The sequence below is a fragment of the Schistocerca cancellata genome, chromosome 3 (genome assembly GCF_023864275.1).
Source record: "Schistocerca cancellata isolate TAMUIC-IGC-003103 chromosome 3, iqSchCanc2.1, whole genome shotgun sequence".
Classification (NCBI taxonomy): Eukaryota; Metazoa; Arthropoda; class Insecta; order Orthoptera; family Acrididae; genus Schistocerca; species Schistocerca cancellata.
Window position 1 is genome coordinate 547620526 of NC_064628.1, and position 16674 is coordinate 547637199.

The 16674-nt window shown below is 39.9% G+C and overlaps 1 protein-coding gene across 2 annotated transcripts in view; it reads left to right on the forward strand.

The window, feature by feature from the left end:
• LOC126175386 (exosome complex component CSL4) overlaps positions 1-16674 on the forward strand; it is a 79812-nt gene that overhangs the window by 56079 nt on the left and 7059 nt on the right. The window contains exons 4-5 of one of the 2 annotated variants that reach the window (XM_049922161.1): positions 14364-14453; positions 16436-16609. In XM_049922161.1, coding sequence (XP_049778118.1) covers positions 14364-14453; positions 16436-16609 — 264 coding nt within the window. The remainder of the gene's footprint in view (positions 1-14363; positions 14454-16435; positions 16610-16674) is intronic. The other variant, XM_049922162.1, reaches the window with a different exon arrangement.

The window sequence follows — 16674 nt, forward strand, 5'->3', positions numbered from 1 at the left end:
TTGTGGGTGATCTGCAAGCTGCCACCTTCACACCAACCATGCGAGCATTGTCTGTGCAGGCTCAGCCATTGTGTGATTATCTGCTGCGGCCATGATCAATCCATGGTGGTTAGCCAGCATCTAGTGTTCATGAAATACAACATCTTGAACCATAGTCAGTAGTCTCCACCTAGGCGCATGATGGGCTGTCTTTGAGAGCATTGAGGGGGAAGCTGTAGTAGGTTACCATGGAACTTCTGGGTTGGCAGCATCTTCCTTGCTCCATCACCACCACAAGCACAGCATACAATTCTGATATTGATTTGTCAGCAATGTCACGACTCACTAGGCATCAACACTCCTTCTCAGTACTTGCGCTTATGCCTGGCTGCTGACTGCAGCTCTGAAGTCACTTATACCTTTGTACACTCCACACAATAAATAAATAATTGTTATTATAAATGCTGCTTTACCGCTGATGACTCCAGGTGTGCACTGGATAACTCACACACTCTATGCTCGATTTCCTGATCACAGTGCGATACCAGCATGTGGATCGCAACAATACTATCATATGCTACTTTGAAGTCTGTAAAGAGGTGAAGCATGCAAGTACCAAATTTGATCGCCTTCCCTCAGATTTTCCGTAGAGTATAGATCTGATCTACAGTTTGCTTTTTTGGGAAAAATCCACATTGATATGCCCCCTGTCTCTCTGTAAATTGTTGGAAGAAGATGGTCAGATAGTACATAGAGAATACTTTGTACAATAAGTTAAGGAATGTGGTACATCCATATTTATCACATTCTAACTGATCTCCCTTCTTGTATGCGAGGCATATTATTTCTTCTTTCCATTGCTAGGTCATTTTCTCCTCTTCCCATACTAAAGTAGCAGTTTTAAAGACAATCTGTTCCGATTCACTATTTCCTTGCTTAAGCAACTCTGCCGAGATATGGTCTATTCCTGCTGCCTTGTTTCTCTTTTTCAGTTTCTTCATGGCATTTCATGTTTCTTCTAGGGGTAGTGGAGGTGTAGTATCAAGAGTCATTTTGTCCGTGTACGTTAGTTATCTCTCGTGATGCTATTATTCTGAGGTTGAGCAGATTGTGAAAGTGTCGGCACTATCTTTCACATATCTCTTTCACCTCACTTTAAATTTTTTTTTTTTTATTTCATCTTTTATCAAGCCTTTTTTAAAGCTTCAGCTCTCGAGTGTTTGCTTTCTTCCACACGCTTCCTTATTTGGTAGGTCCTCTTTTCAAGCCTTTTTGTTCATAATCTTCCACCATCCTTCCTGTACACTGCGATTGTAGTGCTCTTTTATATGTCTTGTTTGTTTCTCCCATTACTATTTTTCATTCAGCGTCAAACAATGGAGATCTTGTATGCCTTATTTCGCTTTCTAGTGTTTCGTTTGCTGTCTCCACTGCATCTTTTATTTCACAGTGGTATTCAATGTTACTACATTCATCAGTATTTTTGAGTATCTTTGTCAACTTCTGCTGGTACTGTTCTCTAATTTCAGCTGATTCTAAGGTTTTTATATTATATTTAGGCACCACACTAAGCCGTGTTCCTTGTACTGCATTGGTCATCCTAGCCCTCACTCTTGCCCAGGCCAGAAAATAATCTGAATCTGTATTTTGGCCTTTAAGTTTCCTCACATCAAATAGATCTGATTTGTGCCTTGCATCTCTCAGCAAATGGTCAGTTTGATTTACTACATTTCCATCTGACGCTGTTCATGCTCTTTCGTATATGTTCAATCTACCACCGTATTTCTAGATGCTGCATATATGTCTCATTCCATTATCATTGCTTATGATATGTTTGTGTGAAGTCCAGTTGTTGGTCTAAAGATCTGTTCTTTCCCAGATTGAGAATTTAGGCCACCAGCTATTATTTTAATGTCGTGTCCTGGATGGTCATAGCATGTTCTGTCCAGAGGTTCAAAGAACCTCTTCTTCCTTGCATTCTTCTGTTGGTGCAGGGATGTTAATTGTTGTTGTTGTTGTTGTTGTGGTCTTCAGTCCAGGAACTGGTTTGATGCAGCTCTCCATCCTACTCTATCCTCTGCAATCTCGAAGTACCTACTGCAACCTACATCGTTTTGAATCTGCGTCATGTATTCATCTCTTGGTCTCCCTCTACGATTTTTACCCTCTACGCTGCTGTCCAATACTAAATCGGTGATCCCTTGATGCCTCAGAACATGCCCTACCAACTGATCCCTTCTTCTAGTCAAGTTGTACCACAAATTCCTCATCTTCCCAATTCTGTTCAGTACCTCCTCATTAGTTACATGATCTACCCGTCTAATCTTGAGCATCCTTCTGTAGTACCACATTTCAAAACCTTCTATTCTCTTCTTGTCTAAACTCTTTTGTCGACCATGTTTCACTTGCAAACATGGCTGCACTCCATACAAATACTTTCAGAAAAGACTTCCTGACATTTAAACCTATACTCAATGTTAACAAATTTCTCTTCTTCAAGAAACGCTTTCCTTGCCATTGCCAGTCTACATTTTATACCCTCTCTACCCCGACCACAATCAGTTATTTTGCTCCCCCAAGTAGCAAAACTCATCTACTGCTTTAAGTGTCTCATTTCCTAATCTAATTCCCTCAGCATCACCTTATGTAATTCGACTTCATTCTATTATCCTCGTTTTGCTTCTGTTGATGTTTGTCGTACATCCTCCTTTCAAGACACTGTCAATTCCGTTCAACTGCTCTTCCAGGTCCTTTGCTGTCTCTGATAGAATTACAGTGTCATCGGCAGATCTCAAAGTTTTTATTTCCTTTCCATGGATTTTAATTCCTACTCCAAATTTTTTCTTTTGTTTCCTTTACTGCTTGCCGAATGTACAGATTAATTTATAGAGAAAATAAAGAATATCTGCTTTATCCTGAGCATTGATAATCTAGGGCCAACAGGAGCAAACCCAGTAACCAAATGTTTTAGTTGATACTAGACCATGAACCCTGTGCAAAACTCTTGCTTTCTCTCTCTCCATCTGTAAAATAGATTACCTTTTCTCTTTTCTAGGATCCCACTTCCACTCTGCCTTACTTCTTGCAGTTTTGTTGTTTGATCCATCAGCACTCTCCAGGTTGCTGGGCAATACATAGATATCTCAATCCCTCTTTAGATTCCTATACATGAATCCAGCTTACACTTTAAGTTTCTCCCACAATTTATTTGTTCCTTACCATCAATCTTTTCCATGCCAAGCCCATATTGATTAACCAATCCAAGTTTCCTTTATTAAAGTTTGGCAACAGATTTCCTTTACAGAGCGTTGTCAGCCCAGTGTTCAACCTCTCCCGGAGAAAAGTGATTTTTGATCAGGGTTTTCTTCCCTTAACCTTTGTAGAATGAATTCCATCACCTACAAGGCAGCATATTCTCTCTTTATTAACTTCAAGGGAGAGAATGTCTCATTTACTAGCCGTGTAATGCCAAAGGACTCATTTCCATTGCAGCTGCCATTGGAGTCTTCTCCGTATTCCTGGTTAGGGGCCCTTGCAAGGTTCTGTCACCCAGGCCTGGTGATCCAAGGCATTTTAACGAGGAGTTACTCCTCTGGCACCTGCTTGCACACTCCTTGTGCAGCCGTGAGTTTGCTATTGGTTTGATGGAGTTGTTCCTTATTCTCACAATTATGTAAATGACTTAATTGTGCTTCTATCATTTCTTTGTGCATGACCTTCTACAGACATTTGTGCTAGACCTTCAGGTTTTTAGTTACCAACTTATGCAAACATGATTACTTTATTTACAGATTTGTCATCCATTTCAGTTCATATGCTAGTTACATAGAGACTTCAGAAACAAAGTTATGTATGTCATCCCACATTAAGACCCTTGTGCAACTAGAGTGGTGCATTGTCAGAAGAGAGAGTACATGTTCCACATTTCCTTCAGAGACAGTTCTGCTGTGTTATGGATAATAGGCGCATCACAAAATGGAAATAAAATGGCATGGCAACTGGAAATATCATCCAAGTTGAGCTGCTTTGTACAATTGTCTTGGGCGAAACATCTAAATTGTACACAGGTTCACTGTGAAATTCTAGCGATATATGGGCCAAAAGCAATGTTATGTTCAGCCATAGTGAAATGGTTCTAACAATTTGACCAAGCCTGCAGGGATGTGGATGTTGCTGATCAGAAAATCCAGATCTTGCACATATGATTTTTATGTTTTTGACAAGGTGAAGGAACATTTGTGGGGGAAGAGAGTTTACTGTAACGAAGATATTCACACAGTGGGTCTTGAATGACTCTGTGACCAAGAACCAACTTTTATTGGCGAGAAATTGAACAATTGATATAAAGTTTGACTGTTGTTTACAGAGATTTGGCAACTATATTTGAAAATAGTGTAATGTATTGGTGTCAATTTTAAGTGTAATGCAGCATTCAATAAAAGTTACTTGACCTGCCATAGTAATGTGTAAATTACTTTTTGAAGCTCCTCATATATCTGCGTGTTAGAAACTATAGTCTGTTATTTCCTTTCTGCATCAGCCTCTCCTCATGGATGTTTAATATTTTCCATCTCTATCACCAACTAATAATCAAATTTTATTTAACTTTCTGGTTGTAAAATTCACTAGCTCTATCACTTTAAGTTTTGTACCTTTGCTAAGTGGCTTTACTCTCTATACCTGCTCATTAGTGTGCAGACCTTGTATGTGTGTACAGATATACTACGATGCACATTACTTCAAAAAATCAACTGTAGTATTAAATATTGTTTTGTGCATTATGTTAAATCTCACAGATCATTTTACATTGTGCCGCTTCTTTCCCCATGTAGGATTCCATTATCATGTTAATTTTAAAGTGTGTTTTAATACATACAAGATACTTTTACGGCATCTTGTTAAGTGACGGGAGTGGTTGTCATGACATGGAGATGTAACAACTAAAAGGGTTCAATATTATGGTGCGTCTGACAAAACAGAGCAGCATTGTACTCCAGTTGTACTTCACATATTACAGGAGCAGAGCATCCTGTTCTCTGATATGCCAATTGTAAGTTAGAGAGATGATGAGAGGGGTGTTATCTTACCGTAAGCTTAGTGTAGCTGATAACTATTGCTATAGTCTGATTGAAATTACTTGATAGCTGACACTTCACATGCTAATTTCTTCCAATCAGAGTGCCCAGCGTCATGCCCAAACTGTTCACTGTTACCACACTGCCACAGCAATTGGTCAGTTCACCACATCTGGTTTTCTTTCTTGTTGTGTTTGGTTCCCGAGTCCTGGATCTGGCCCTTTAATTTGGCATTTCATCAGCTATGATAACAGTGTGCGCTATGATAGCAGTGTGTGGAGGTGCGCGCGCACACACACACACACACACACACACACACACACACACACACACACACACACACACAAACGATGCTAACAATATACAGGTGTTCCATACACAGCACTGACCAAGCACTACTGGATTCTTCCGCACTAGATGTGATTCAGCATCACATAGACAATTGTTATAATCATAGAGTGGCTTACATTAGAAAAGTTTCACCTGACATCACGTGAAGTCAAATTATTGAAGGCCACAGTTCATCATTGCAACTAGAATATCAGTGTCATAAATCTAATAACATTACTCATTTTGCTGTCGTAGCACAGTGGATAGTGCATTAACCTGTCATGTAGAAGACCGCAGGCTTGAAACTCGTGCAACATAGCAATTTTTTTTTATTTCTAAATCTAATCAAAAGACTTTCATTATTATTTTTATTCAATTAATGATTTAAATATAATCTTTTTAAATTTTTAATTGTTTGACACATTATTTTCATTATCATATTGACTTTTCTATTTGCACTTATTTTTCTCCCTATCATTCTTTTTTCATTTGGATTCAGCCAGTACCTTCCACAATCTACACAAAGTCCCAGCCAGGACTGCTCATCAGTTTGTAATGTGGCAGTTCATGTAGCCAATGTGAGGATAGTTTCAGGTAACCAATGTATGTGAGCAAAAAAATTGTTTTTAGTGCTGAATCTAGAATTATTCTGTCTTGAGTTTGCTCATAGGCTTAGAAGTTAGCTGTAATTACTGTGGACAGAGTGATCATGATTTTAGTTCTGCTGCTGATTGCTCACTGCCAATTTTTTGTTTACAATGCACATCACGAGGTTGTGGTTAGGTTAGAACATGAGTTTAAATTCAGGGCTACAAAACACTTCGTTTGCTGCAGTTCAGTCACGCGTCACTTAAAATCAGCTGTCAACACAGCACCTCACATTTCTGTTGTACCTCATGGCAGCTGCTTCCAACATTGGTCCATGTTATGCTTTAACAGCATTTGTGATGTGACCCACCATGTTCGTGTGTCACCTATAACTGAGCAGTAGTAGTCAGCTGATGTGGCAGCACTGTAGCAGCAAATGACAGACATCAAAAATCAAGTAATTTTAATTGGACTTCATTTCTGTTTCAAGATTTATCTGCAGCTTAAATTTTAGGTTACTTGATTCAGTGTGTATGTTAATGACGATGAAAGAGCCTCATTATTAAAAAAAATAAGTTTTACTGATGACTAATTTACGAAAAGATAAACATGATTATTTACTGCAACACAACACATGAGAAACAGCAAGTATCCATTTCCAGCATAAATAACAACATGTTTTGTTCTTTTTTCAAGCCATTTGCAGTAGTCAATTACCCTTCAAGGACAATAGTCTTACTCAGTAAGTAAAATGTGTCAGTTTGTGCAAACAGACGTTCCAAAGGGTATGGCAGACTCTGTAGGGTCCATACTCAACAATGCCACTGCTCCATTTAAATTATTATTAAACAGTTATGGGCTGTATTTATAATGATCTTACCCTCCTCTCTGAGCATCATACCCCTGATTTTACTGTCAACTTACATTATTATTTTTCTTGATTTTTGTGCCACTTCAAGAGATACTTAGGAGTGCAAAACTGTAAAGTAAATGTTTATATTTAAGTCACTTATTGACGTTAAGATAATCATAACTTTTTTACTTGTGAGTAAATTTTTTCTCACCTTGTATGCCAGACTGCAAACATTTACTATGCACTGGTCTCATGCTCATTTGATTTTGTCTCAGTCTGTGTTTGGACTTACGCAGCTTGGAGTGCTTTCCATGATTACGCAGTTCTCATCTGAAAGTTGCCCTCGGAAAACTAGAAAAAGACTGAGAAAAGTCTGGAGGCACTAGTAGTGTTAACAACGTATTTTGAGGTTATTTACAAAAAAATTGTTATTGTTAAGTTGCAAGAGGGCATATATCACCATTCAGTGCTAGACAGAAGTATCCTAATCTGTTACTTAACCATTCACCTAATAAGAGGTAATTCTTCCATTCACCTCCTTTGCAACAATAGTGAAGCATTCTGTGTGACATTATCACGTATGCTACACAATGATGTGGCCTTCATTGTTGATATTGTATAGTGCTATTATTTGCTGGTTGAAGACACAATTTCTCCAGGCCCTCATAAAAATCTTCTTTTTCAAACACTCATAAACCCTTGAGCATTGAAGAGAAGCACATTGTATTGGACAGTGTGTTCAGCAACAGGATGGTCCAGCTGTCTCTTGGCCACAGTTTGTCAGTGGCTTCTGTGCAGGCAGGCAGTTTGTTAGTTGTCATGCCCCCATAGAAAGCAGCACATTGGTTGCAGCTTAGCTTTTCAGATCACGTGTGCTTTCACAAGTAGCCCGTCCTTTGAGGGGATAGGAGGTGCCCATGACCGGACTGGCGGAGGTGGTGAGAGGATTTATGTGACAGGTCTTGCATCTATGTTCATTGCAGGGATATTAGCCATGAGGCAAGGGGTTGGGGGCAGTGATGGAGTAGGGATGGAAAAGGGTATTGCATATGTTTGGTATGCAGCAGAATACCACAGTGGTAGCAGTGGGAAGGGTAGAGGGTAGAATATTCCTCAATTCAGGGTACGGTGAGTAATAATCAAAACCCTGGCAGAGAATGCAATTCAGTTGCTCCAGTCGTGTGTGACACAGAGTCGTGATGGGAGTGCTCCTTTGTGGCTGTTTTCCTGTGCTACTATTCTTTCATTTCTGAAAGTATTTGTATGGAGTGTAGGCTTGTATGGAAGTGAAACATGGACGGTAAATAGTTTGGACAAGAAGAGAATAGAAGCTTTCGAAATGTGGTGCTACAGAAGAATGCTGAAGATTAGATGGGTAGATCACATAACTAATGAGGAAGTATTGAATAGGATTGGGGAGAAGAGGAGTTTGTGGCACAACTTGACCAGAAGAAGGGATCGGTTGGTAGGACATGTTCCGAGGCATCAAGGGATCACCAATTTAGTATTGGAGGGCAGCGTGGAGGGTAAAAATCGCAGGGGGAGACCAAGAGATGAATACACTAAGCAGATTCAGAAGGATGTAGGTTGCAGTAGGTACTGGGAGATGAAGAAGCTTGCACAGGATAGAGTAGCATGGAGAACTGCATCAAACCAGTCTCAGGACTGAAGACCACAACAACAACAACAACAACAACAACAACAACTATTCTTTAACTCATTATTTTACCCTTTGTCGATCCTTTTCTCTCTCTCTCTTTTTTACTGTGTTTTATATTTCTCCTTCCACACTGTAGATGCTCTGACTTAAGAGTCACAGTGTGTCAACAATCTCATCCATGCACAAAACGTGATGATGCAGATTGTTGGTACACCACCTTTTGTCTCAAATTTCTTCACATCATCATCATCATCATCATCATCATTTAAGACTGATTATGCCTTTCAGCGTTCAGTCTGGAGCATAGCCCCCCCCCCCCCCCCCCCCTATACAGTTCCTCCATGATCCCCTATTCAGTGCTAACATTGATGCCACTTCTGATGTTAAACCTATTACTTCAAAATCATTCTTAACCGAATCCAGGTACCTTCTCCTCGGTCTGCCCCGACTCCTCCTACCCTCTACTGCTGAATCCATGAGTCTCTTGGGTAACCTTGCTTCTCCCATGCGTGTAACAGGACCCCACCATCTAAGCCTGTTCGCCCTGACTGCTACATCTATAGAGTTCATTCCCAGTTTTTCTTTGATTTCATCATTGTGGACACCCTCCTGCCATTGTTCCCATCTACTAGTACCTGCAATCATCCTAGCTACTTTCATATCCGTAACCTCAACCTTGTTGATAAGGTAACCTGAATCCACCCAGCTTTCGCTCCCATACAACAAAGTTGGTCGAAAGATTGAATGGTGCACAGATAACTTAGTCTTGGTACTGACTTCCTTCTTGCAGAAGAGAGTAGATCGTAGCTGAGCGCTCACTGCATTAGCTTTGCTACACCTCGCTTCCAGTTCTTTCACTATGTTGCCATCCTGTGAGAATATGCATCCTAAGTACTTGAAACCGTCCACCTGTTCTAACTTTGTTCCTATTTGGCACTCAATCCGTTTATATTTCTTTCCCACTGACACTACTTTCGTTTTGGAGATGCTAATCTTCATACCATAGTCCTTACATTTCTGATCTAGCTCTGAAATATTACTTTGCAAACTTTCAATCGAATCTGCCATCACAACTAAGTCATCTGCATATGCAAGACTGCTTATTTTGTGTTCACATATCTTAATCTCACCCAGCCAGTCTATTGTTTTCAACATATGATCCATGAATAATATGAACAACAGTGGAGACAGGTTGCAGCCTTGTCTTACCCCTGAAACTACTCTGAACCATGAACTCAATTTATCGCCAACTCTAACTGCTGCCTGACTATCCATGTAAAGACATTTAATTGCTTGCAAAAGTTTGCCTCGTATCCCATAATCTTGTAGAACAGACAATAACTTCCTCCTAGAAACCCGGTCATATGCCTTTTCTAGATCTATAAAGCATAGATACAATTCCCTGTTCCACTCATAACACTTCTCCATTATTTGCCGTAAGCTAAAGATATGGTCCTGACAACCTCTAAGAGGCCTAAACCCACACTGATTTTCATCCAATTGGTCCTCAACTAATATTTGCATTTTCCTTTCAACAATACCTGAGAAGATTTTACCCACAACGCTGATTAAAGGGATACCTCTGTAGTTGTTACAATCTTTTCTGTTTCCATGTTTAAAGATTGGTGTGATTACTGCTTTTGTCCAGTCTGATGGAACTTGTCCCGACTCCCAGACCATTTCAACTATCCTGTGTAGCCATTTAAGACCTGACATTCCACTGTATTTGATGAGTTCCGACTTAATTTCATCCACCCCAGCCGCTTTATTGCACTGCAATCTATTGACCATTTTTCCACTTCCTCAAATGTGATCCTATTTCCATCATCATTCCTATCCCATTCTACCTCGAAATCGCATTTTCACCTACAGTGAGCAACTCTTCAAAATATTCCCTCCATCTGCCCAATGCATCCACAGGATTCACCAGCAGTTTTCCTGACCTGTCCAAAATACTTGTCATTTCCTTCTTACCTCCCTTTCGAAGACTGCTAATTACACTCCAGAATGGTTTTCCAGCAGCTTGACCCATAGTCTCCAACCTGTTTCCAAAGTCTTCCCACAATTTCTTCTTGGATGCTGCAATTATCTGTTTGGCGTTGTTTCTTTCTTCAACATAACTTTCTCTGTCTACCTGGGTTCTGGTATGTAGCCATTTTTGATACGCCTTCTTTTTCCTTTTACAGGCTGCCTTGACTGTATCATTACACCAAGCTGTTTGCTTCTTCCTACTTTTACACACTACTGTTCCAAGACATTCTTTAGCCACTTCTAGTACTGTGTCCCTGTACCTTGTCCATTCCTTTTCCAATGACTGTAATTGGCTACATTCAACTAACTTGTATCTTTCTGAGATCGCTGTTATGTACTTGTGCCCGATTTCCTTATCCTGAAGTTTCTCCACTCTTATCCTCCTACATATGGACCTGACGTCCTGCACTTTCGGCCTCACAATCCCAATTTCACTGCAGATTAAATAATGATCAGTGTCATCAAAGAATCCCCTGAATACACGTGTGTCCCTCACAGCCTTCCTGAATTTCTGATCTGTTATTATATAGTCAATGATAGATCTGGTTCCCCTACCTTCCCAAGTATACCGGTGAATGTTCTTATGTTTAAAAAAGGAGTTTGTGATTACTAAGCCCATACTGGCACAGAAATCCAAGAGTTGTTTCCCGTTCCTGTTGGCCTCCATATCCTCTCCAAATTTACCCATAACCTTTTCATACCCTTCTGTTCGATTTCCAATCCTGGCGTTAAAATCACCCATGAGCAGAACACTGTCCTTGTCCTTTACTCTAACAACTACATCACTGAGTGTCTCATAAAAACTATCCATCTTATCTTGACCTGTCCCTTCACAATGCGAATATACTGACACAATCCTAATTTTCTTGCTAGACACTGTCAAATCTATCCACATCAGTCGTTCGTTTACATACCTTATTGCAACTATTGCAACTACTTCTTTACACTGATAAATTAATCCTAAACCTTCACACTACCTTTCTGCTGTGCCACACAAACTTGTTGAACCTCAACCTTACCAAACCTCCCTCCTCCCACTCTCTTCTCTTATTCCAGCACACAAATGTTAACCTCACCAAATTTGTTTAAACCTGTTGTCTTCCTTCTTCAGACACCCCCATCTACCAAGCGTTATCTCACTGTTAGTGTCTTTTTATGTATTTTTCTTTTTGATATTCTTGTGTTTTCATGCTTTTTCACATTTCAATATCGGCCAAATGCTCTCATGTTTTACGTTTTTGCCCCATACTTCACCTGTTCATCTGTTTTGTGAGTTTTTTTCCCAAGTGTTTCCACGGGTTTTTTCCCATGTATTTTCGTGAGTTTTTCATACATATTTTAATGTATTTTATATGCTTTTATGCATTTTTTATCCTTTGCTATGGATCCTTGCTCCTTCCATCTGCACCAATACAGAAAAGTTTGCCCACATACTCTTTTGGCATTGCTGTGTAGCTTATGGAATCCCTCCAAATGGTGTTGACCCTCAAATGTCCCTTGCTGGCTGCAGCCCCCTAGCTCATGGAATCCCTCCAAATGGTGTTGACCATCAAAAGACCCCTCGCCGACTGCAACCCCTCCTTCCACAATAACCTCTTTTTTCTTTTTCTGTTTTTGAGTCGTCAGTTTTCTGACTAGTTTGATGTGGCCTACCATGAATTCCTCTCCTGTGCCAGCCTTTTCATCTCAGAGTAGCACTTGCAAACTATGTCCTCAATTATTTGCTTGGTGTGTCCCAAATCTCTGTCATCCTCTACAGTTGTTACCCTCTACAGCTCCCTGAAGTACCATGGAATTTATCCAATGTTGTCTTAACAGATGTCCTGTAAGCCTGTCCACTCTTCTTGTCTGTGCTTTTCATGTATTCCTTTCCTCGCTGGTTCCGCAGAGAACCTCCTCATTCATTACCTTATCAGTCCACTTAATTTTCAGTGTTCTTCTGTTGCACCACATCCCAAATGCTTCTATTCTCTTCTGTTCTGGTTTTTCCACAGTATATCTCACTGCCACACAATGCTTTGCTCCATATGTCTTCAGAAATTTCTTTGTCAGGTTAATACCTACAGATGTTTCTTGGCCAGGAATGCTCTTTTTGCCAGTGCTTGTCTGCTTTTTATGTTTTCCTTGCTACCTCTATCATGAGTTATTTTTGCTGCCTAGGGAACTGAATTCCTTATCTTCATTAACTTTGCGATCGCAAATTCCAATGTTAAGTTTGTCGCTGCTGTCATTTCTACTACTTCTCATTACTTTTGCCTTTCTTTGATTTACGCTCAATCCCTATGCTGTACTCATTAGCCTGTTCATTCCATTCAATAGGTACTGCAGTTCACTTTCATTGAAAATAGCAATATCTTCAGTTAATCTTATCATTGATATCCTTTCACCTTGAATTTTTAATCCCACTCTTGAACCCTTCTTTTATTTCCGTCATTGTTCCTTCGATGTATACATTGAACAGCAGGGGCGAAGGACTACATCCCAGACCTACCAACTTTTCCAATCTTATTGTTTCCTCTGGGCTTGTCTACATATCGTATATTACCCATCTTTCCCTGTAGCTTTTCACTATTTTCCTCAGGATTTCTAACATATTGCACCATTTTATATTGTTGAACATTTTTTGCAGGTTTACATATCTAGTGAAAATGTCTTGATTTTTCTTCAGTCTTGCTTCCATTGTCAACCGCAATGTCAGAATTGCCTCTCTAGTGCCTTTACCTTTCCTAAAGCCGAATTGATGATTGTGTGATAATTTCCACACTTGTCGGCTCTTACAACTGTGCGAATTTCGTAGATGATGTTTTTCTGAAAGTCTGATGGTATATCGCCAGTCTCATACATTCTACACACCAGTGTGACTAATCGTTTTGTTTCCACTTCCCCAAATGATTTTAGAAATCCCAATGGAATGTTATCTGTCCCTGCTGCCTTACTTGATTTTAAATCTTCCAAAGCTCTTCTAAATTCTGATTCTAGTACTGGACCCCCTATCTCTTTCCTGTCAACTCCTGTTTCTTCTTCTATCACATCATCAAATAAGTTCTCCCCGTCATAGAGGCCCTAAATGTATTCTTTCCAAGTATCCTCTCTCTCCCCTCTGTGCTCACAATTCCCATTGCACTCTTAATGTTACCGCCCTTGCTTTGATTTCACCTGAGGTTGTTTTGACTTTCTGTATGCTGAGTCAGTCCTTCCGTCATTCATTTAATTTTTTTTTATTTCTTCATGTTTTTCATGTCGGCATTTCATCTTAACTCCTGTGCACTTCATATTTATTTTATTCCTAAGTGACTTGTATTCCTGAATTTCCATGACTATTTTTGTACTTCCTACTCTCATCAATCAACTGAAATATTTTTTTTCTGTTACCCATCGTCTCTTCACAGTTACCTTCCTTGTACCTAGGTTTTAAACTTACCCTACTTTTCATCATTACCTAATTGTCATCTGAGTCTGTATCTACCCATGAGTACCCCTTACAATGTTGCTGTTGTGGTCTTCAGTCCAAAGACAAGTTTAATATAGCTCTCCATGCTACTCTCTCTTGTGTAAGCCTCTTCAGCTTCGAGTAACTGCTGCAACCTACATCCTTATGAATCTACTTACCGTATTCATCTCTTGGCCTCCCTCTATGGTTTTTTGGGAGTATGTAGTATGGCCCAAAACAAGAAAGAAATTGTCTGATAATCATGGACTCTAAACGCATGTCTTAAGTGCTATAGGCTATTGTTCAATAGAAGAGATGTGTCTCACAGTATCAAAGATGAACAAGTGCTCATTGCACGTAAGGTGAGGACTTTAGAACCCATGTTCACTGGATTTATTTTCTTGTTTTGGCCCATAGTACCACTTCTCAAAACATGGAAAGCAACAAGCTTGCAGCAGAAGAGATTTGTTTCACAGTATCAAAGAAGAAATGCTCATGGCTCTTAAGGTAAGTATTTTAGAGCCTATGTTTACTAGACATTTTTACTTTGCATGATCGTTTGTGTCACATCGCTAAATATTGACCATTCCTCCTGGGACATTGTGTAATTGTGTGGTGGGGCATTCTTATTTTTACTTTGTGTTTGAATGATTTTGATTAATAATAGTATTTGTACTTACATTTAAATGTATTCTTGAATATAAGACGTCATCACAAAATTTTGCTATTTTATTTAAATGCAAGTTTTCTTCTTCTGACTATGCTGTATTACAACAGTTTAATGTTCCTTGCTACAAATAAGCACAGCATTTGAAGATGAAAGTCTGTGTAAGTGCATACATGAATCCACATTACTTCAATGTCAAGATCAGTACCATAGCAGCTGATCAGTATGAGTTCCACATGCCCGTTAGTTGTCAGTACGGGAAGACAAAAAATAAAACCTCCCCCTCTCTCAGCCTCTAACCTGCAGTGGCCATGCTACTTACCATTCTGTGCCTGAGATAAGTGGGTAACTTTATTTAGCTCACGGCTGAATTCACCAATGTCAATTAAAATTAAGCACGTCTTAAAATATTATTGTCTCTGCAACTATTTCTGTTTGTTACTGAGTAAAAAACCTACTCTCTTACAAAGCTCGTAATGTTAGTTGATGTTTTCAGATTCTGCTGTTAGTTACTAGATGTATGTTATAAAATACTAATGAGGCACGAGTAATTGATTCAGGCTGCATGCGGGCCACAGCTTAACGGCCACTGATCTAGGCAAATCCTTCCTAACCACCAAGAATCCCAAAGTCCTCACCTGGTTCAGATTCATTGATGACTTTATGATCTGAACTAAGGGTGAGGACACCCTATCCACATTACTCTCCAGCCTCAACCTCATCTCTCCCATTTGCTTCACCTCGTCCTTCTCAACCCAACAAGCCACCTTCCTCTATGCTGATTCCCATCTCAAGGATGGCTACATCAGTACCTCATTCCGTATCAGAACTACAAACCACTAGCAGTACTTCCACTTCAGGAGCTGCCACACATTCCATACCAAGTAGTCTCTAGTATACAGCTGTGCCTTGCATGGTTGCCACAACTGCAGTTACAAGCAGCCCCTCTCCAATTATACTAAGGATTACCCACCCATCTTGGACAGAAAGAAACCTCCTGTGCCTTGTCTCTCCTGTCACCTATCATCTCCCACACAACCACCAGTCTATCACAGCGGAGTACTTCCCTCATGACTCTGTACCACCAAGGACTGGAGCAACTAAATCACATTCTCTGCTGGGGTTTTGACTACTGCTCTTTGTGCCCTGCAATGAGGAATATCCTATGCGTTATCCTTCCCACCCCTCCCATAGTGGTATTCCTCTATCCATCAAACCTACACAGTATCTATGTACATACCTGCTCCACCCCTGCCCCACCCCTTGCCTCATGGATCACACCCCTGCAATAAACCTAGATGCAAGGCTTGTCCCATACATCTTCCCACCACCACCTACTCCATTAATGGAGTGTACTTCACTAGAGATATCTAATGAGAAATTCAGTTGAGAAATAGCTCACTGTTCTCTTCTCTCAGAGTGGATTGTTACACGATCATAAAGCAACATCTCATCTTGGCATGTTGTGATACCATAGTCAAAAGTGCTATTTTTATGGGGGGGGGGGGGGGGGGGCGAATGGTTGTTTGTGATCAGTACACTGTGCACAGTACCTGGATAGGTCTCATGTATTGCGTGGTGCCGATTGCTTCTCTTGTTTTAGTAAACAGTTACTGAGTGTGATAATTTCAGAAAACTACATTTGTTACTTGCATTTTGAATAGTGATTATAATTCTCAGATGATATGATAAATTGTTTGGAAATGTGCATCTTCCGTATTTATTTATGTTATAAAACTTGGCTTTCTTAGTTACCATTTATTCTTCACCTAAGGTTATCATTTATTCTTTACATAAGTCATAAATCTTTTTATGCTTGTAGGTTGCACTGATCAACCAGCGGTTTTGTAAATGTGTCATAAAATGCATCGGAGATACTGTACTATCAAGGCCTTACAGGGGAATCCTTCGGAAAGAAGATGTAAGAGCCACCGAAAAAGATGGCGTTGAAATGTATAAATGTTTTCGTCCTGGCGACATTATCCTTGCCAGAGTTGTATCCTTTAAAACACTAAATTGTATTGTTAAAGCAATGCAGACCCAGCCAATCCTGAATTGGCC